Here is a 22,757-nt window from a genome sequence, read left to right on the forward strand (position 1 = left end):
ATCAGTATTTTCATAAAAAGATATGATAGATTAGATGTAATACTAAATGTTGGTTACTTTTGATAATATTTTTTTTTTCTAATTTGTAACCAAAATATTACAATTTATTAAGACCGCGTCCTCCAAAATTTACATTTTCGTGCCAAACTTCAACTGTTTCATAAATAGATATGATAGAAGTGGCGCTCACTTGTCAGAACAGAACAGAACTTTATTGAAAAAGCAAAGATTACAAATTAACATTTTGCAATAACATGTGCGCAAAACATATATACAAGAAATTCACAAGCGGGTATTGGTATTGGTGATATATACATTTTATGTTTGTGGGGAAAGTGGTTAATCTTTTTCTTTTGTCTTGTCTAAATTTAATATATTGCAGAAATACATAAACGGACGACAAGAGTGCTTGTAGTTTGTATATACGGGCAGGTGCAGTAATCGCCGATTGTCACAGCCATTTATGTTTGTTTGTTTTTCTTAATAAAAACAACATTAACAACTACAAAAACATATAACAATGGATTATACATAGATAGATACTGTAACTATAAATTTAAACTTATGAACGGACATAGACGAGTATATACTGTTACAGTACCTTTAAAATGGACTTAGGTGAATACTGTAACTTTAAATTTTAAAATTGTGAACGGACATTGATGAATACTGTAACTATAAAACGGCCATAGATGAATACTAAAACTAAAATATTAAAGTTGTGAAAAGGCGTAGATGAATAGTCTGTAAATATAGAATTAAACTTGTAAACGGGCATACTTGAATACTGGAGCTATAAATTAAAACACGTGAACGGACATAGATGAGTACTGTATCTATAAACCGAACAAAGATGAATTCTGAAATTAAAAACATTAAAGTTGTACTGTAACTCTAAATTTAAAATTGTGAACGGGCATAGATTAATACTATAACTGTAAATTTATACTTGTGAACGGACCTAGATGAATACTGTAAGTATAAAACGAACATAGATGAATACTGAAACAAAGAAAAGAAAAGAAAGTTGTGAACGGACATAGATCAAAACTGTAACTATATATTTAAACTTATGAACAGACCTAGATGAATACTGTAATAAGAAGGACATAGATAAATACTGAAACAAAGAAAAAAGCTGTGAACGGACATAGTTGAATACTGTAACTATAAATTCAAACGTATGAACAGACATAGATAAATACTGTAACTATAAAACGGGCATAGATTAATACTTCAGCTTGAAAAAAAATAATATATATATATAAAGTAAATTAGTGAACGGGCATATTAAATGAATACTGTCATGATAAATTCAAACTTGTGGACGGCTAAAGGCATTCATGATAAACGATTGGTTAAAAAAATACGAGGGAGGCGCTTATGAAACAGTGGTCATTTTAATTTATTACTGGGCGGAACTGAATAAAGCCTTGAAAATTAATCTGATTAATGATTTTTTTTCCTGTTTGGTCTATAACTTTGTCATACAGGATTTAAATATCAGTTTGCACAAATATTCCCCCGGATGAGACCACGTGTCATGCGCGAAAAGCGTTTGTAACTCCACGAAGACTGTTTTGATAATAAATTCTATATACATTTAACGTACTAAACTCATAGTTTCCCGTGGCGGTATTACAAAAGACAGCGGGAAAGTTTTTACAGTCGGCATTTTTATGATTTTTCATCTTCTGTTATAATAAATTTTGCAAATTGCATTTCATAAAATTTTCGCAACTACCGGTAATTGAAATAAGATGGTATATCGATTTTACTATTATACACGTAATGTATTAATCGAATTATTTCTGTCAGTCCTATATTTCGATTTGATAAATCTATATTTCCAGTATAATTTGTCGGATCATGTGCAAAAGTATTTGGAGATAATATATTACAAACAATCAAACGACTATTCAAAAATAAATTGCTTACATTTAAAACAAAAAAAAAAAATACCTCAGAGTAAATACAATCCGTTTTACAATTTTCCTAACCCACTGAACAAGCGTCTTAGACATTTAAAAAAAATGCAAGAGTAGGCCGCTTCTTCGACAACAGGCGTATGTTTTATTTAATTGGCATTTCTCAGTTTTATAACTGTTATTACTAAACTTACCTTTGACAGTATTTGATGTCGGAGCGAAAAGATACACGCCACTCTAATCTACGGTCCATTATTATTTCTCACACATCTATGTAAATGACATCGTTGTCAATTTATTCTCTCTTGTAGGTTTCCTGGCGATACTTCTCCAGCATGTATAACATATTTTGAGGGTATTTAAAAACAGTGATCTTTTAATTGTGTCTCAATTTGCTCATCAGTGGCTTGTAGATTTTAATCCTAATAAAACCAGAGGCAATTCTTATCTTAGACGTAATGTGGCATAGATCTATTCTTAACTTTACTTCTAAAATATATCAGTTTTGTTAGTGATCACAAGCATGTAGTTTTGATGGAAATGGCAAAGGACATTATAAATATATTACTGTCTGCATAAAAAATATTAGGCATTTATGCGCAAACTGAAATTTTCGCTGCGCAGGAAAACATTAAATCAAATCTATATACAATTTCTCCGACCGCTTCTAGAATATGCAGTATGGAATAGTTGTACTAATTTGAAAAAAACAATGCAAAGTGAAGCAGCAAAATTTTTAACATTGTGACGAACTAAAATTTGACTAATAGATGGAGCAATATAGATACCCAGCTTTCTTTGGAAAACTGACGGATATAAAGGCTATAACCTTACCAAAACTTGCCTAACTAATCCAATTAAGACCAACATCAATGCAAGTATGTTATTGATAATACTTATTCTAAGATATCTAAATTTTATGGGGTAATTATATGAAAGACAAATAAAAAATGGAGGTGGTATAGAAAAACCTACAAGGATGGTAATATGAACTTTCAAATTTTCAAAATATTTTGTCAGATATTGATAGGCCTGTTTTCCTTTGTATGTTTCAGTCATTGTGGACACCAAAACATTTCATAATTTCACTCAAGGGGAGGTAATCTCCACAATTTTATAATCTCTCTTTGTTTGTTGGATTTAACGGCACGGTTATGGGTCACTTTCCAGAAGATCCTAGGTGCCACTCCGTGCATTATTTCATCGCGAGTAAGTCTTTGTTTTTAATTATATCTGTAACTTTGCATTTAACAGACCTTAACTACGTTATCAAATAATTGTAAGAAATTTGATTTAAAACCAAAGACAATGCTAAACCTTTTGTTGGCTCTATTTTAGGATACGGATCTGAAATATAGGGTTGTACAAAGTCTAAGGACATTGAAAGAATACATTTGACAATTTGTAGAAGATAACTGAATGTTACTTGATAAATATTTGTTCATCAACTGTAACTCTGTTATACCCGTAGTATGTCTCTTGGTATGTTAGAGTTGTCAACTATTGGTTTAAATTCCTGAATATCTTTTTAGAAACTTTGGTTAAAAAGGCTTAGATGATTGTAAAAGAGTTAGTAAAAATGGGTGTTGCATGTCAAAAAATGTTAATTGACCTTGGTTTTTCAAACGTCTGTAATGGTGATAATTTTGTTGACCAGATATCGATCGTAGATCTATATATTTTCAAGCAAGAATGGACTGGTACACTGAATCGAAGCACATTACTTAGTAATTGTAATTATAGTAAATTTGTTCTTTATGAGATTAACCTTTTTATTATCAAGAAACAAACTGGAAAATACGCAAGGAATAACATACCACGTGAACAGAGGTATATATTGTCAATGATGTAGAGGATTATAAATATAATTTTACGTGTTATTTTATTGAACTATATATGATTAAAAAAAGTTAGCACCATAACATTTGGAAAAAAAGAGTTCTCGACTCGTTCATAACCTCGCGGCAATCTAGGAAACAAGAACAGCTGTGGAGTTGGGAGATATACCATAAGGTTTTTGTGCTGCTTAGCCTGCGCTATGACTGCTAAAATGCGTTTACGTATAAATGCCACTTACCTCGCATTTTTTCATGTAATAGTTTAGTCTCTTTGATCGCTGTTATCCGTGCATAGCATCATTTGAGGTCACCAGTGCCCCCACACTGTATACAATGAAAAGCAACATTTTTCTTGTGAGGGTTCAGATGGAGGTAAAAATGTATTAGATTGCGTTGCATTCCTCGAAAATTAGTGACTTTTTGGTGGAGGGGGTGTAATGTGGTGGTCAAATGGAGGGAGTAAATGTGGATTGTTGCAGTCCTCAAATCAACTCATCAACACTTACTTATATGCTTATTTCAATTTATACTCTTGACACAAAATATGACCGACAGGTTGGGCCCTGCAGTGTCCTTGAACTTTGACCTACAGGCCTGATTTATGTGCTCTGCACATCTTCTCATCGCCAACTACCTATATGCCAAGATTAAAGATTGAATAGTAATTATGGGTCAAAATTGACATTTGAGCTCCATTTCTACCCTTGACCATTGACTTGCAGAGGTTTATTGGCACTGCCCCTCGTTTTATCGTCACCTACCTACATGCACAGTTGAATAGTTATTGGGTTACAGTGCTCAATTTGTTACCTTAACCTTTGACCTACCGACCTCGTCCATATGCTCTGCACATCCTCTCATCGCCTTATGCAGTACATCTGTGAAAAAATTATATTCAATACCTTACGGTTATTGAGATATGCTCCAAACACGAAATATGACGGGCAAACAGAAGGATGGACGCACAGGTGCTCGCGCCCTCACAGAAATCGCCCGTTTTTGTGCGGTGGGGGAGGCACAGAGTTGCCATTGTCCGTTCGAATTTGTGTCGTTCATATCTAAAAAAGTATTTGACCCAGTCATTAAACCTCAGAGAATTGTTATTAGCACGGAAATCTGTGCATCAGGGGTTTTGCTATGGATCCCACACAGTCACACCAGAGTTCTGGCCATTGGCCTGGTAAAAAATACGCATAAATAGGGCCTAAGTTTGTGTCGTATGTATCTCAAAAAGTACAAATTTATTAATCCAGTATTATGAAACATCACAGGAATATTATTATACATGTGAAGTTTTGCATCTTGGATTTTGTTAGAGATATCACACGATCAGACCCGAGTTATGGCCAGTGTCTTAGTAAAAACATAGTCATAAACACGCTTAAAAGTTGTGTCGCACATATCTAAAAAAAAAATTTATGATCTATGGTCATGAAACATCACAGGGATATTATTAAGCATACGAAGTTGTGCATCAGGGATTTTTTTTCCGGATTTTTATCAGTCAGACCAGAGTTATGGCCCTTGATTTTCAAAATTATCCATGAATGGGATGCACGTTTGTGTCACATCTAATCTCAAAGGTAGATGAATCGACATCAACTAAGACAAGAGAGCTGCAGTGGCACTAAGTCGCTCACCTGACTTTGTTGATTACTTGACCTTAAATATATGTATGAAATACAGAATCATTAATGGTAATAACTGTGGTTTGTATAAAACACATATTAGTCTGGTTGAAATGAGATAACCTTACGTGGATGCTATAGACCTAGTAGACCAAGTTTGATGAAGAGCTATCAAGATGGTCATGAGATTAACTTGTTAAAAGATATTCCTATTTCTAGTTCTATTGGACTCAAAAAGGGGTTAAATGTCCCCATTTGAAACATTTGAGTACCATAGACACAAAATACGCCCATCGAGAGCTTGTGGAAGTATTCACCTTTCATATGCATTTCCATAATGAAGGTCACAATCATCTCGACATTTCACCTACTGACCTTGACCTCCAAATGTGTGTCATTGGTGACCTAAAATGAACTTTGAAGTCAGTAGGAGGAATCATTCACATTTCATGTGCATTTTAATAAAAGAAATCAAAATGACCTTGACATTTGACCTTGACCTTAAATGAGTGTTGGTGAACTGCATTTGAAGTTTGGTGACAATAGGTAGAAGCACTTATCAATCCATTAAAAGGCCATACAACAAAATTTCATTCTTATATTTGACCTTTAACCTCCCAGTGTGACCTTAACCTGGTTCTTGCACATGACACTTTGTCTCATGATAGTGAACAACTGTGCCAAGTTACATCCAAATCCCTCCTTGCATGAAGAAGAAATGCTCCTGACAGTCATTCTTATATCTGACCTTTGGTCTCTAAGTGTGACCTTGACCTGGTTCTTGACACTCTGCTTTTTGTTGGTAAACATTTGTGCCAAGTTACATCAAAATCCCTCTATACATGAAGAAGAAATGCTCCGGACAAAGTCATTCTTGAATTTGACCGTTGACCTCTAAGTGCAACCTTGATCTTAGACCTATGGACCTGGTCCTTGCACATTAGATCTTGTCTGTTTTTAAACCAGGTGCCCCCATTTGAATACATTTTGAATAGGACATCTTAATGACGCTTCAGCCGAAGTTTGATGAAGATCCATACAGTAGTCCATGAGATGAATTAAATTAATTTCTATTTTTAGCTCAAGCATCCACTAAAAGGAGCCAAAAGCTACCATGAGAGGAACTTATAATGATGCTTTGGACCAAGTTTATTTCAGATCCATCATAGAGTTCATGAGAAGACTTCAATTATGGGGTTTTCTGTTAACTCTAACAGCCTTTAAAAGGGGCAAAGTGCCCATATTCAAAGCAAGAGGACCATGGTGGCCCTAGATCCCTCACCTAAGTTTCAGAGCTTGCACATACTTGACAGTGTGCAACACTGGAAGATGACCATAATCTGCTCCAGGTTCCGGAAGTTCCACAGGCAGTAGAAGTTGATTACATAAAGTAGTGTGACAGATAACAAATAATTCAAACACTATATGCGTACCAGGCCTTCAAAATTGAGTGGCAAAAATACACAGAGACAACTGTAGCAGGCTGAGGGTGTTTCAGAAGGTCTCTTTATAATGCTTCTGCTTCTGATGGTTCATGAGATATTTAAACGGACCTCACACTGATACTTAAGACCAAGTTGGGTGATGATCAATCAAGCTATTCATGCGAACAAGTTGTTAAAAGGTATTTCCATTTTAGGTCTAGTAGTCATAAAGGGGCCAAAGCACTCCAATTTTAACAAATTTAGGAGAGGACCATACAATGATACTACAGCTCGAGTTTGGTGGAGATCAATGTAGCCGTTCATGAGAAGTTTTTCAGCTCTAGCTTCCTGTGTGAACAAATGTGGGAGTGGACCATAAAGTAATGATACAGACAGAGCTTAATATAGATCCTTCAAGCAGTTCAAGAAATGTCATTTAAGTTTTTTTCTTCTATTTTTAGCTCAGATGGTCCCTAAATGGGGCCAAGATTAGACATTTGAACAAATTTGATAGTGGAACATAACAGGATGCTATTGACCAAGTTTGGTGCAATTATAACCAATTGTTTCTGAGAAGATGTCATTTGAAGAAAAGTGTGGATGGAAGATGATGGACAGAAAAACAGATGGACAGACATCTGACACTGAGCAATCACAATGCTCATGGTGAGCTAAAAACTGGAAAGATTACCTTACAATGATGCTACAGACAATCCATTAAGCAGTTTGTGAAAAGGAGTCATTTAAATGTTGTTCTATATTTTGCTCTACTTACACCTAAAAGGAGCCAAGTTCCAACATTTGAACAGACTTTGGAAAGGACCTTACAGTGATGCTTAATCAACCCCGATTGTCCGAGTCCATCTGATGGCATAAATGACACTTCAAATCAGTATCTTCATTGGTTACTGATACACCCACTTTAGTTTGAAACAAAGCAGTCTGAAAGACAGCTAAATCCCCCGCCACTGCTATGGATAGTGAAAGGGTAAAACCTTTGATTTTAGCTGTGACCTTGACCTTGAACTGACATGGCTGACTCATGAATTCTGCACAACGTCTTGATGAGGTGATCATTTGACCAAAGTTTCATGAAAATCCTTCAAGGGGTTTAGGAGATACAAAGCTGAAACCTTTGACCTTCAGTTGTGACCTTGACCTTGAGTTGACATGGCTGACTCACGAGTTCTTGATGAGGTGATCATTTGACCCAAGTTTGATGAAAATCCTTCAAGGGGTTAAGGAGATACAGAGTGGACACCAAATGGAAGGCTCAAACCTTCGACCCTTAGTTGTGACCGTGACCTTGAGCTGGCATGGTTGACTCATAATTTCTGCACATCGTTCTGATGAGGTAATCATTTGACCCAAGTTTTATAAAATTCCTTCAAGGGGTTTAGGAGATATAGAGCGGACACGAAATGGAAGGCTAAAACCTTTGACCTTCAGTTGTGACCCTGACCTTGAGCAGACATGGCTGACTCATAAGTTCTGCACATCGCCTTGATGAGGTGATCGTTTGACCCAAGTTTGATGAAAATCCTTCCAAGGGGTTTAGGAGATATAGAGCGGACACAAAATGGAAGGTTCAAACCTTTGACCCTAAGTTGTGACCTTGACCTTGAGCCGGCATGACTGACTCATGGTTCTGCATATCGTCTTGATGAGGTGATCATTTGACCCAAGTTTTACAAAATTCCTTCAAGGGGTTTAGGAGATATAGAGCGGACACAAAATGGAAGGCTCAAACCTTTGACCTTGAGTTGTGACCTTGACCTTGAACCGACAAGGCTGACTCATGGGTTCTGCACATCGTCTTGATGAGGTGATCATTTGACCCAAGTTTCATGAAAATCCTTCAAGGGGTTTAGGAGATATGGACCGGACACAATTTTGTGACGGACGGAAGGACGGACGCAGACCATTTCTATAATCCCTCCGCCATGGCGGGGGATTAACAAAGGGAGGTAATTTGACATAAAATCAGTCCATAGTTGTCTACCCTGATTGTCTCAGTCTAACTAATGACAATAATGGAATTTCAAATGAGTCCTATAAAAACTTACTGAGATAAATCCATTTTTTAATAAAATCAAGGGAGGTAATCATGCACCAGTATACAGACTACAAGCCTTTACAACAATATATTAAAAAGGTAAGTAAAAGTAGAAATTTCTTACCATGGAAGACATAAATAGTGTTTCAAACCAATCTCATCAGAAGCTGCTAGGTTATTCATTTACTTTAAAGATAAAGGGAAGTAATTTGTTGTAATTTCAGTCAATATGTATCTTCACTGATTGTCCAAGTCCATCTGATGACACAGATGAAATTTCAGATTAGTATTTTCATTAGATACAGTAATATACTTATTTTAATTTGAAATAAAGGGAGGTAATTCGACATAAAATCAGTCCATAGTTATCTACCCTGATTGTTTAAGTCCATCGAATGACAATAATGAAATTTTAAATGAATCCTATAAGTACTTTCTGATATAAGTCCATTTTGATTAAAATCAGTGGAGGTAACTCTATTTATTTCTTATTTATTTTTATTTTGTTTTATTTAATTATTTATTTTATTTATTTTTATAACAGATGATGATGATAAAGATACATTTTAAGTTTCAAGTCATTATCTAATATTGTACTAAAGTTATATCGAGAAAGGGAAGATTGCCAAAACACTTTAACTATGAAATTCTGTTAACAAGAGGGCCATGATGGCTCTATATCGCTCACCTGAGTATCATTACTCAAAATGATTTGATCAAGGTTTGACATAGAGCACATATGCATACATATTAAATACCATCTGGATAAATATTTTCTTTTAACAGTCTCTTTTGACCTAGTCAGGGCCAATTTCCATAACAAGTTTGAGGGTCTATACTCAAATGCTGCATTTTTGTACTTACATGACTATTCCTTACCCTGGAAGACTTGAAAAAACATTTAGAACCAATCTCATTAGATGCTGCTGAGATATATTCATTTAAATAAAATAAAGGGAGGTAATTGTCATAATTCAGTCAAGTTATCTACCCTGATTGTCCGAGTCCATCTGATGGTATAAATGACATTTCAAATCAGTACCTTTATTGGTTACTGAGATACACCAATTTTAATTTGAAACAAAGGGAGGTAATTTGACAAAATCAGTCAATAGCTATCTACCCTGATTGCCTCAGTCCAACTAAAGACAATAATGAAATTTCAAGTGAGTTCTATAAATATTTACGGAGATAACTCCATTTTTATTAAAATCAGGGGAGGTAATCATGCATCGGTATATGCATGTGGAAGATACAGAGTACAATCCTATACAACAATATATCTGAAAAGTATTCATATCGATAAATGTTCAATCAAGAGTTATCTAACATGACTATTTCTTACCATGAAAGACATAAATAACATTTCAAACCATCATTAGAAGCTGCTAAGGTGTATTCATACAGATAACAAGAGCTGTCACTAATGGTGACAAATGCCCCCCGCAGCACCATGACCTTTGACCTGGTGACCTTGACCTTTGACGTGGTGACCCCAAAGTCAATAGGGGTCATGTGCTCAGTAAGTACTATCAGCATGTGAAGTTTGAAGGTCCTGGGTACAGTGGTTCGCGAGTAAAGTGCATTCATGCAAAAAGTTAACATTGGCCCCTGTGTCCTTGACCTTTGACCTGGTGACCCCAAAGTCAGTAGGGGTAGTGTACTCAATAAGTACTATCAGTAAGTGAAGTTTGAGGGTCCTGGGTGCAGTGTTTCGCGAGTAAAGTGCCTTCATGCAAAAAAATGACGTTGGCCCCTGTGACCTTGACCTTTGATCCGGTGACCCCAAAGTCAGTAGGGGTCGTGTACTCAATGAGTACTATCAGCATGTGAAGTTTGAAGGTCCTGGGTGCACTGGTTCGCGAGTAAAGTGTCTTCATGCAAAAAGTTAACGTTGTGACTAACGAACGAACAAACGAACGAACGGACGTTTGAAAACTAATATGCCTCCCTTCAGGGGCATAAAAAATAAAGGGAGGTAATTTGTCAGAAATTCTGATTGTCCAAGTCCATCTGTTGACATAAATGAAATTTCAGATCAGTATCTTCATTAGTTACATAGCTATAACCATTTTAATTTGAAATAAAGGCAAGTAACTTGACATAAATCAGTCCATAGTTATCTACCCTGATTGTCTCAGTCCAACTAATGACAATAATGAATTTTCAAATGAGTCCTATAAGTACTTACTGATATAAATCCATTTTGATTACAATCAGGGGAAGTAATCAGATATAAAATAATTCAGGAACCTGTAATTGGATCTGACAGATTCGTCATGGAATCCAAGATTTATTGTTGTTGAAGATATTTTGGAAGTTTGTATCAAATCAAACCGTAATTGAAGTCTCTGTATATAGTATATGGCTGCAAAAGCCACAATAGCAAATTTTGGACTATTAAGGGGCCATAACTCTGGAACCCATGACGGATTATCGCCAGTTTTCGAAAGGAACCTAGACATTATTAAGTACAAGTTTGTGCAAGTTTTATTAAAGTTGATTGCACAATGTGGTCTCTATCGTGTTCACAAACCAAAAATAGTAAATTTTGGTCCTTAAAGGGGCAATAACTCTGGCAACCATGATTGGATCTGACCAGTTTTCGAAAGGAACCCAGATATTAAGCCAATATAAGTTGTGTGCAAGTTTGATTAAAATTGATTTTAAACTGTGGTCTCTATCTTGTTCACAAGAAATTGAGGACGGACAGAGGACGGACGATCACAAAAGCTCACCTTGACACCATGTGACAGGTGAGCTAATAAAACAATTAGAGTTATGGAGATTGTAACCTAACATGCAGATGATGATTATAAAGATTTTTTTTTAATTTCAAGTCATTATCTTTTATAGTACCAAAGATAGGTCTATAAACGAAGCTTTTATAAAAAATTAATATGAAAATAATGGAAATTATTTTAGAATTAAAATAATTAAATTTATTTTTTCTCAAAATGTTGCTCGTCAATTACCGTCTGCTAGTTTATTAAATTGTCGTCTGTTTTCGTAGATAAACGTGTCATCGATATTGTTACACTTGGCTGATCTGAACTGGTTCCTATTGATACTGGTACCCAGTCGATATAATATAAATACCAATAATCTCGTGCAGTTCTCTCACATTTTGCTAGCTACACCGTCGGTAACGTCAAAACTACCCGCCCGCCACACCCTGTATTTATAGGAAACTTTCGAAACATAGAGTTTTGCATCTTTAATTTCGGGCTAGTATTGTAGTTTTAACAACTTGCTAGAATACTTTGTCAGTATTTTATATACACTTTACTGATCTATTTATGTTGATCTTGCATCATTTGTGGAATGTTTTATGAAATTGGTTCAAAGTTGTAAAGGAAATTTGCATTAAGTCCATCTATTTAACAATAGCTAACGTTGATGATCTAGTTCAAGTTAATTGTTATTGTCCACCCGGTCTTGACGACTGAGTTGTTAGGTACTGCCGTCTTTTTACTTACAATTGCAGGGTTAAACCGTGCCAACGTAAATTGATGAGGGTGATATACCGGAAAGCAATAACACTGCAGGAGATAACACATCCAGCCATCAAAATGTATGACGGGGCTAGATGTCATCTTGTTACGTGACCAAGGACTTCCAAATGTGAGATGTTCATACCGTGTTATGAAGAAAAAACTGAGACATTTTGATGCAGTGTATATAAATTTTGTTATTTAAGAAAACGGTTTAGCATGGACGTGACTATATTTGTATAAGACTCTCCAGTATAATTTGAAAGATTTTATACTTCTTTAAAAAGGCACGGGATAGTTGATTGATATTAATATATGTATTTCTAGTATTAAAATATATAAACTAAATACACAAGAAGACAATAGTGAAAATAAAATTATTAGAATAAGTTTCACTTTTTAAGTTAAATGTGTCGTATTGACATGAAATTCAAGGACAGGAAAATAATTATAGGAAGTATTGACTGTCGTAAATATTATTTCATGTGAACTTAAAAACTTTGTGATCACAATTGGATATCACTAAGAAAATTCTGCTATTATTTGTGGTAACAATTATTATGTAGGACACTGGCTTTTTAACTGTGACATTTGATAGACCTTAATATTAGTTTTTCTTCATCTTGTCATAATACTATAAGTAAAAGGTGTTTATTTATAATACTGGCTTGATGGATATTGTCGCTCATAATATGTTGGCGGTAAAATTCTGTCGGCCGTGAGGTGAGCGGATACGGTGTCTGTATGTTTGCATTCAAGTTGCGTACTTTGGGGTATCATATGTTTACCAGTTTGTGTTAACTGGATAGTAAAAGGTTTTGCCCTAGTACTTGGCAATTCCTAGTGTTGCGTTGCTCTCAGTGGTGTCACTTTGCCTTGCCTTGCCTTGCCTTTCATTGATTCATGTTGCGGTTTCGCTCATTCTCGGTGAAACCCGAAATGGGTGGAATGGTAGCTCGACGTTCAATTGAAATTGTTGTGTGTTTGCATTTGAGTGATACCTGTTATAAAGTGCAAAGTGTCTTGTGTTGCTTTGCCTTTGAGTGACACCTGTTACAAAGTACAAAGTGTCTTGCGTTACTTTACGTTGTTTGAGTGATACCTGTTACAAAGTACAAAGTGTCTTGCATTGCTTTGCCTTGTGGTCCGTTGTGTTATATTGCCTCGCTTTACATTGGCTAGGGTTGTGCATTTGACCGCATCCCGGTGACACCCGGGCTGGGTTGGATTCACAATTCGAAGTTCGATGGATTGCGAAGTTGCGTTGTTTTTGCAAGCCTTGGGTTGGTGCGTCTGTTCTCCTCTCGGTCGACAGATTTTGCTGTGCTTTTAACGACTCTACACGGTGAGACCCTTGTTGAGTCATGAGCGGCCGATCAACTCCCAATATTGTCAATATACTTTTACTGAATTTAATTAAATTATTACAAAATGTATCATGCGTATGTTAAACTATCGTTGTAAGTATCAATGCATATTCTTGATGAATAAAGAGTGTTGTATGAGATAATTGGTTTTTATTTTGAGTAATAAAATAATTCAAAGAAGGAAAATGATTCAAAGTATTTGGTGATCTTGACCTTGGGTATAATGGGCCCAGCCCCAGCAAATATTTTGTTTGTATCTTGGACAATGTTTGTGTGATGTTACAGTAAGATATAAGCAAAAGTAACAAAGACAGAAGAAAAACAAAGGTTGCTAATAACCTTTAACCTTAAAAATAATCAAAGTATAACACCTTGGTGACCTGACCTTACGTATAATGGGTCCAGCCCCTGCACATACTTTGTATGCCGGACAATGTATATGTGAAGTTACAGTAAGATATAAGCAATAGTAACAAAGAGATAATGGAAGGACAAGCGGATGCCGAGGCGAGTAGAATAGCACCCCTATTCTCAGAATAGTGGAGCTAAAAATGTTGATACAGGATGCTGGACTATCCCCCTATACTAACAGCTCACCTTGAACAAAGTTCAAGTGAACTATAGAGTAATAGGAGCACCATGGGCAGGAAATTTGAACCAAATCCCTTAAAATAGTGTACATGTGTTTGAGTTAGCATCTTTTTCAACAGTCTTTCAAATGACATGTCTATTTATATCAGTGAGTACAATGCCCAGCAGCCTACCCACTTAGCTGAACAAGAGGGTCATGACGACCCTGGATCGCTCACCTGAGTAATATGATCTACATGTTTCAAAGATCAAACTGATGATAAAATATTAAGAAAGTCAGTAGGTCACATTCATGGTCAATGAAATTCAGTTTTACGATTGGTGTGCAAAACTGTGTATGTCATTAAAATTTCAAGACTGTATTTTAAAAAACAAGAAAGTAGGTTAGTAGGTCAAGGTCACAGTCAAGTGACATCATATTACAGTAAACCTCGCTTATAAGGAACAGCTTGGGACCTCTAAAAATTGTTCCTTATAACCGAGGTTCCTTATATCCGTATAGCGAACTAGTTCCTTGTAACCGAGGTTTGTATAACGAACACAATTTGTATAGCGAACACTATTTGACTAACGTTTGAAAAGGGCTCACTCTCACACTTCGGACCGACCATGAATCTTTATGTGAGAAAGTTGAGAGTCTAGTGCAGGTCCTTTCCTGGAGAAATGGTAAGGTCTGCATGTATGTGGCTGAGATACTGTTGAAAAACGGCGTTAAACCCTAAGCCAAAATGTACGTCGGTAAGAATAACCATAATTTGTGTTTAGTTTTTGTCGGTTATTTCTATCTTCTTTTTAGAGAGCGCTTCATTATGACTATAAGATATGTTGCAGTTACTCCCCTTACCTTGCTCGACTGCATGTTATGTGACTAGGCATCAATACTAATATAAAATAAATGTTCAAATTTTTATTACAAAAATGTTAAATTAGACTACCCAGTAAGATCAAAAGTAGGGTGTTATGACATACAGTGTATTGCGACTAGACAACGGCGCCATACATACGGTTAAAAGTGTAAATTATACCTATAGTTTCCTACTGTCCATTTTAGCACCTGCTTTATTTTTACAATTGGAAATTTGGTAAACTGGACTGTTTGCCATTGTTTATCACGCGTAATTAGCACATTTGTTTAGGATAGTATAACCATGACTGTGACTGATTTCCGTTCACTATTGTTAACATGAAATACCCAAATACATGTAGCCGTAGTACATAATTTTGAGTAAATATAAGTCTACTGTCTTCTAGTATTTACTAAATGTTAATGAAGCTATTATATATTTTCTTTTAATTGTATCCATGAATATCATAGAAATGAAATAATTTGTGTTAATTCATGTCCATGAAAGCGCGTGAAAGTGCTGGCGTTACTCTGACGGCATCAGCGATTCTGCTGTTTATTTCCGGTTTTCACTTATTTTTATTTTTTATGTCTGTTCGCTATAACCAAGGTGTTTTCTATTGAATTTTATACTTTGGGACTGGAAAAAGTGTTCCTTATAACCGAGTGTTCCTTATAACAGAGTTCCCTATAACCGAGGATTTTTACATTGAATAAAGAAGGAATTAGATCGGGGAATTGAAAACTGTTCCTTATAACCGAGTGTTCCTTATATCCGAGTTCCTTATAAGTGAGGTTTACTGTACTTGGGGTCATCAGGTACTTATAATTAAACAGTCTTGGAAATAGGATCAAATGATTTTTTAAGTATTTTTTCCTATATAACTTGCATAGTAATTGACCCCAGGGCGGGCCTCTTTTAACCCCAGGGGCATAATTTGAATAATTTTGGCAGAGGACTACTAGACAATGCATCATACCAAATATCAAAAGCATAGGTTGTATGGTTTCAGACAAGATTTTAAAGTTTTTTCCTATATATGTCTATATAAAACTTGGGACTCCGAGGGCAGGGCCTCTTTTCACCCCAGGGGTACAATCTGAATAATTTTGGTTGAGGACCATAAGACAATGCTACAAACCAAATATCAAAGGTCTAAGTGTTGTGGTTTTAGAAAAGAAGAATTTTAAACTTTTTTTCCTATATAAGTCTATGTAAAACTTGGGACCCCGGGATAGGGCCATATTTGACCCTAGAGGGATAATTTGAACAATCTTGGTAGAGGACCACTTGATGATGCTACATACCAAATATCAAAGCATTAGGCCGTGTGGTTTTGTACAAGAGGATTTTCAAAGTTTTCCCTATATAAATCAATACAAACCATGTGACTCCATGGGTGGGGCCAAATTTGACCCTAGGGGGATAATTTGAATAATTTTGGTAGAGAACCACTTGATGATGCTACATTACAAATATCAAAGCCCTAGGCCGTGTATTTTTGTACAAGATTTTCAAATTTTTCACTATATAAACCATGTGACCCCCGGGGTGGGCCATATTTGATCCTAGGGGGATAATTTGAACAATTCTGCTAGAGGACCACTAGATGATGCTACATACCAAATATCAAAGCCCTAGGCCATGTGGTTTTGTACAAGAAGATTTTCAAAGTTTTCCCTATATAAGTCTATATAAAGCATGTGACCCCCGCGGCGGGACCATATTTCACCCTAGGGGGATAATTTGAACAATTTTGGTAGAGGACCACTAGATGATGCTATACACCAGTTATCAAAGCCCTAGGCCCTGTGGTTTTCAAGAAGAAGATAATTTTAGAAAATGTTGACGGACGGACGACAGACAACGGACATTGAGCGGTCACAATAGCTCACCATGAGCCTTTGGGCTAATAAAAAGAGCGCAGGTCTGCAGTTCTATTCCTGGGTGGGGCATATGTTCTCTGTAAAGATTTGATAGACGACATTTTGAATAAAATCATTCATCCTCCCATTTCCAATTCATGTGAGGAAGTTGACAGTTACTTGCTGAGAACAGGTTTGTACTGGTACAGATTCCAGGATCACTGGTTATTTTAACTGCCTGCTCTTACATAACTGAAATACTATTAAATAAAGCATTAGACCCAAAACAAACAATGCCCAGTTTTAAACAGTAAAATAAAAAGATTAATTTATTAAACTGTTGATGAAAGAAATGTAGAGTTATTATGGCCCATTCTGGCTAGCAATGTTTTTGAGCTACTCTGAATGAAAAATTCATGAAAAAAGAATTATACCTATATCAGCAATAGAATAGCCACATGAAGAAAGTTCAAGCCATTTTCATGTTAATGTAGCAAATGTTTCTGGTTGTGAATGACACAACAATGATCTCTTGTTACGATTCTCTACCCTATCAACCTCTACCATTATATGCAATTTCATCATTTAAGAGTTATGTCCAAACCAGTAAATATATTAAATGGTGATAATTCAAAAAGTAAGCAAGGCAATGTGCTTTGTCATTGTGTGAAGATTCAACAAAATCAATTCAATATTTTTGGAATAATCCTAGAAACAAAAGTGATAAAGACTATTACTATATCCCAGTTATTGACCGATTTCTCAACATACAAAAAATGACTCCTATATACGTTGCATAAAGTCACATGAAACGCAATGCATCTTTCGTGTTGTATTAATAAATGAAGTAGAAAAAAACAACATACAAACAAATTACTTAATCAAGCATCTATTTAGACAAAACATCAACATTTAACAATTATAGATTGTTTTTATCTTCATAACAGATGTCTCTTGCGAATAAGCTATCTATGAATTTTTAGTCTTGTCAATATCTTTTTTCTTCAACTTTGTCTTCCTTCTTCTTTCTCTTCTCCTTTTTGTTTTACTCTGTGAACCTTCTGTGCTTTCTGGCTGCACGTTATGTATCTTCTTGTTCTTTTTCACACGAGTAAGAGCATCTCCTTTTTCTTCTGTTATAGATGAAAAAGTTATTTCTAACAACTAAGGCTATCAAAGAAATAGTTATGTTTAACAGATGAACAACACAAGTTTAACTATAATGAAAAGCTGAACCAAAGAAAAGAAGATCTTGAGGTATTACTTAAAAGATCATTGAATGAACCTTCAAAACCAATATATTTTAACAAAATGCAATACCAACACAGTTTTTCTAATGTGGTGTTTATTATCTTTAATCTTGTTCATCAGAGGAACTTTAAAAAGTAAAGAAAAATACTGCTATTCCATCACTTATTTACCACTAAAAACAACATCTATAAACCAAAATTAAACAAACAAGTTGTTAAGGAATTCTAACTACTTTCTCACCTCTGGCAGGGGGTGTGACTAGTTTTCCAGACATTGTTGGATATTTGGTGAAAGATGAGCCTATTAAAAGTGGTTGTTTTAACAGAACAGCAAGCTCTGATTTCATCTGCTTTAAATACTTGCTGTGTCGCTGCTGCTCTACGTCATCTCCAAGGTCATCTAGACTGAACAAGGTCAAGGTCAATAATGTCACAGTAAACTATTTCGCATTGACCCTACAATTCTTTTGTTGTGAGATCAATTTATTTGTCAAATTAATTGACTGACTGACTTAATAACTGTTAGCTGTAATTTTCATCATATTAAGTTTGTAACCCAGTTAACACAGCAGCTTCCTGAAAAATGACCAGTTATCTTCTATTATCAATAAGAGGTCCACATGGGTCTAAGGTATTTAAATGCTACTGGTTACAGACCACCATTTTCTAAACTACAGGGAACTTACGTGTATACCTGGGAATACTGTAATGTTGAGTCCATTTTGATTGACAAGTAATGTAACAACTGATGTTTTTCTTTTTTTCAAAATTGAAATTAAAAACTTATTGCGTACCTATACAGTATCTTATTTAAGAAATAATTTATAGCACAAGAGTGCCTCAACACTATTTATGCATGATGGGCAGTTATACATCGGGCGTAATAACTGCACGAGGGCGCAGCCTGAGTGAAATTATTTGTAAGACGTATTACCGCCCAAGTGTATAAATAGTGTTAAAACAAGCATATTAGAATATACAATTTGACAGTATTTGCTGCATCTGATGTGTATTAATTTTTTACATGAAACAGTCCCCCTACCTACTCTCCTACCATGCCAACAAGATAAAGAGGGGGTCATAATATCATTCATGCTAAAATACTCAAAGTATCACTGTTCAGATGTTTTTGTCCATTATTTTGATGGAATTAAAACATGTGATCATATATACATGTTTCAATTTATTGAGATTTTATAATGGAAGTCTATGTGTGTGTGTGTTCGGGTTTAACATCTTTTTAAACAATTTTTCAGTCATATAAACGATGGTGTCTACTTGTAGCAGTGAGCACAATGCCCAACTTTATAGTGCTGCCACACTGGAATATCATGCCGTAGATACGTGACACGATACCCCACCCAGTCACACTATACTGACACGGGGCTGACCAGTCCTAGCACTACCCTCTTAATACTGAGTGCCAAGCGAGGAAGCTACCAGTACGATTTTTTACGTCTTTCATATGACGCGGCCGAGGATCGAACCCATGTCCTCCCGCACCGGAATGGAAGTCTATGAGAAAACAACCTATGATCTGTATCCTGTATGAGAACTAAAACATGACTTGTTGGAAGACATCATAGCTAAGTAAGTCTGTTGCAAATTATGCAAAAAGACATTTTCACAATTCCAAATTTCTCAATTTTTCAACAGATCTTCCTATTTGGTCTTGGTTCAAACAGGCTCACAGGCCTCCTAGCAGGACTGAACAAAAATAAAGGTTTTTATAAAGGCTCCAATCTATGGAAATAAAGGCCTTTTAGTGTAAAATATTAAAAAATAAAGAGTAAATAAAGGCTATTTTTGTCGGAATTCTCGTTGAAAACACATAATATATATAGGTATTTACTAAAAAAAGTTAATTTATATATGGAAACCCACACTCTAAAACCAGATATCAGAAATAGGCATGTTTGATATTATCTCATATTGTTTGAATTATACATTATGATTGATATACATACCTAACTTAATGGGTATACCCACTTTCACTGCACATTTATATCACCTTTTTTGTATATGGTTTCTTGTTTTACACATTGTACAGGCTTTCAAGCACTATTTGACAAAAATTAGGGCTATTTTTGCAAAAAAATAAGGGCTAAATTAGGACTAAATGCCCACAGGTCAACATGTCAAGCCCATCCTTTTATATATTGTTGCTTTTTGCAGGGGCACCATTCCAGAACAACTGTGTCTCCAACATAAGTTTTTGATATACAGGTATGAAATGGTGGACACTGGTGCCTTTATTTGTTTACATATTGAGGTGTACTGGAGGGGTACTTCTCTCAATTGGGGGGAGGGGGTAATTTTCCTCTGGAAAATTTTAAAATACAGGTTTGAAATAGTGGGTTCTTGTGTCTTTTTTTGTTCTAAATTTAGGGTGTAGCCCCCTAATTTTAGGGAGGTAAGGATGCTGCCCCCCCTCCACTCTGAAAAAAATTACAGGTATAAAATGCTTGATTGTAGTGCATGTTTTGGTCTAAATTTTGATGTGTGGCAGAGGGTATCCCTGCAGTTTTAGGAGGGTCAGGGGACTCTTCTTTCTCTGGAAATGTTTTGTAATGTAGATATCAATGGTGGCCTCTGGGGAACTTATATAAATTTGAGGTACTGAATAGGCAATCCCCTCATTGGAAGGGGGGTCAGGGGGTCCTCCCCCTGGAAAATTTTGTAATAGAGAAATGGAATGGTGGCCTCTGGTGCGTTTTTGGGCCTAATTTTGAGAAAATATTTGTTCTTTGCCAAAATAGTTGAGAGCAACTTTGATGAGCCAAATGGGGGCACAGGCCTCCTGGGCCCAGCCATGGATCTAGGCCTGATCACTCAATGAAGTAAATCTATGTTTCATGAAGATGTAGCCTAGGAACTCATGGAAACTGATAGAAGCAACCTCTGAAAATGAATCTTAAAGAAAATAAACTTCAATAAATTATTTGGATGATTATATGCATGACTTTGTGCAAAAACAAATTTAAGTTCAGACAGATATTACAAAAAATTAGGGACAATTGAAAAAATAAGTGCTTTTTTAGGAATTTGTCCCTTTTTGAGCATTGTTTTAGGAATTCTTGGGAGACCTAAAAAAATTAGGAATTTTTAGGAATTTTAGGGCCACTTGAAAGCCTGAATTTGTAGTGTCTACATCAACTTTGCTCAGAATGCTGTATCTTCACCAGACCTTGTCCAGTGTTACCATAGTGTAAACATCATGTCACCAGACTATTTCAAGCATTCAGCTCCATGGTACCTTATGCTAAATAAATGGAACACCTATTACCTATATATATGGTCTGGTGAACACTACTGCAAACATCTACATGTATGTGGTCTGGTGAACACAACAGCATTCTGAAAAACTCAAGATGAAAGATACACAAGAAGTATCCTAATAACAACACTTAAAAGGGAGGGAAATACAGCAGTATAACCATTACTTGCTTTAAACTGGCACGGCAAGCAGTCTGAACAAAAATATAGGTTTTGAGTGAAAATTACAGGCTATTTGGCCGTTTTAAAGGTTTTTTCAAAAGATTTAAAGGTTTTAAAGGTTTGCTCTGAAATTAAAGGTTTTTAAAGGTTTTAAAGGTTTCACTAGGAGGCCTGGGCTCATATTTATTTATCTCTGTTAAGTCTAAAATTGTTCAAATTAATAGAGCTTGTTTTTATTTATAATGGAGTAAATCATATTTCAACATCAAAGCAAAAATCAATGGAAACTAGAGCTGCTTTTGACAAAAGCAAATGTCTCCCATAACTGCCTAATCATCTGAATAGTAGTATATGAGTCAACCATGCACCAAGACCTCAACTGCCTTATCATCTGACATAATTAATCTTGGGGACATAAAGTACTGAATATACTACTGTTCACAATAATAGTATATGGGGCCTTAATGTCCCAAACACCTGAGCAATTTTCGGTAATTCAAGGGCCATAATTCCAAAGTGCCTGGGCCGATTTGGACATACAGACAGGAGTAAATCAATATGTCTCCCACCACACATTGGTGTGGATGACATAATAACTTAATTTAGGCATGTGAATGAACATGGTGCTACCTTATGTCCATTACCTTTGTAAAACATGAAATCTCTAAACATGGAGAAATATATGAAACATTCCTTAATTGGTCAGAGACTACCAATTTAAAAATGTACATAAAACTAATTGAGAGTAAGGTAAGAGTATACCTGGGAAATACATAATGTTCAGATGAGAATGACCATGAGCTTTGAATAAGAAACTCCAAAATCATGAATGTTCTATCTGAACTAACAGTCAGTGTGATCTTAGGGCCCACTTACCTAAAAGTCATTCACTGCCCACGAGCAATGTGCCTGCTGAGCTTAAAGCCATCGAACAAATCATTATAAAAATATTGACAAACTAGATGTGTGTCCGTAGGACATAGGTGCCCCCCCACTCCTGTCACAGTACATGGTTTTATGGCTCAAGGTTTAA

At 35.6% G+C, this 22,757-nt stretch overlaps 1 protein-coding gene and 1 long non-coding RNA gene across 2 annotated transcripts in view; both read right to left on the reverse strand.

Moving 5' to 3' along the window:
* Positions 1-22,757, reverse strand: part of LOC128555467 (uncharacterized) — a 238,562-nt gene that overhangs the window by 155,041 nt on the left and 60,764 nt on the right. The window lies entirely within an intron of this gene.
* Positions 17,910-22,757, reverse strand: part of LOC123525557 (ATP-dependent RNA helicase DDX24-like) — a 56,459-nt gene continuing 51,611 nt past the window's right edge. The window contains exons 17-18 of the mRNA XM_045304690.2: positions 18,528-18,691; positions 17,910-18,169 (exon numbers count right to left, since the gene is read on the reverse strand). Coding sequence (XP_045160625.2) covers positions 18,006-18,169; positions 18,528-18,691 — 328 coding nt within the window. The 3' untranslated portion in view covers positions 17,910-18,005. The remainder of the gene's footprint in view (positions 18,170-18,527; positions 18,692-22,757) is intronic.

The sequence above is a fragment of the Mercenaria mercenaria genome, chromosome 3 (assembly GCF_021730395.1).
Source record: "Mercenaria mercenaria strain notata chromosome 3, MADL_Memer_1, whole genome shotgun sequence".
In the NCBI taxonomy this organism is placed as follows: Eukaryota; Metazoa; Mollusca; class Bivalvia; order Venerida; family Veneridae; genus Mercenaria; species Mercenaria mercenaria.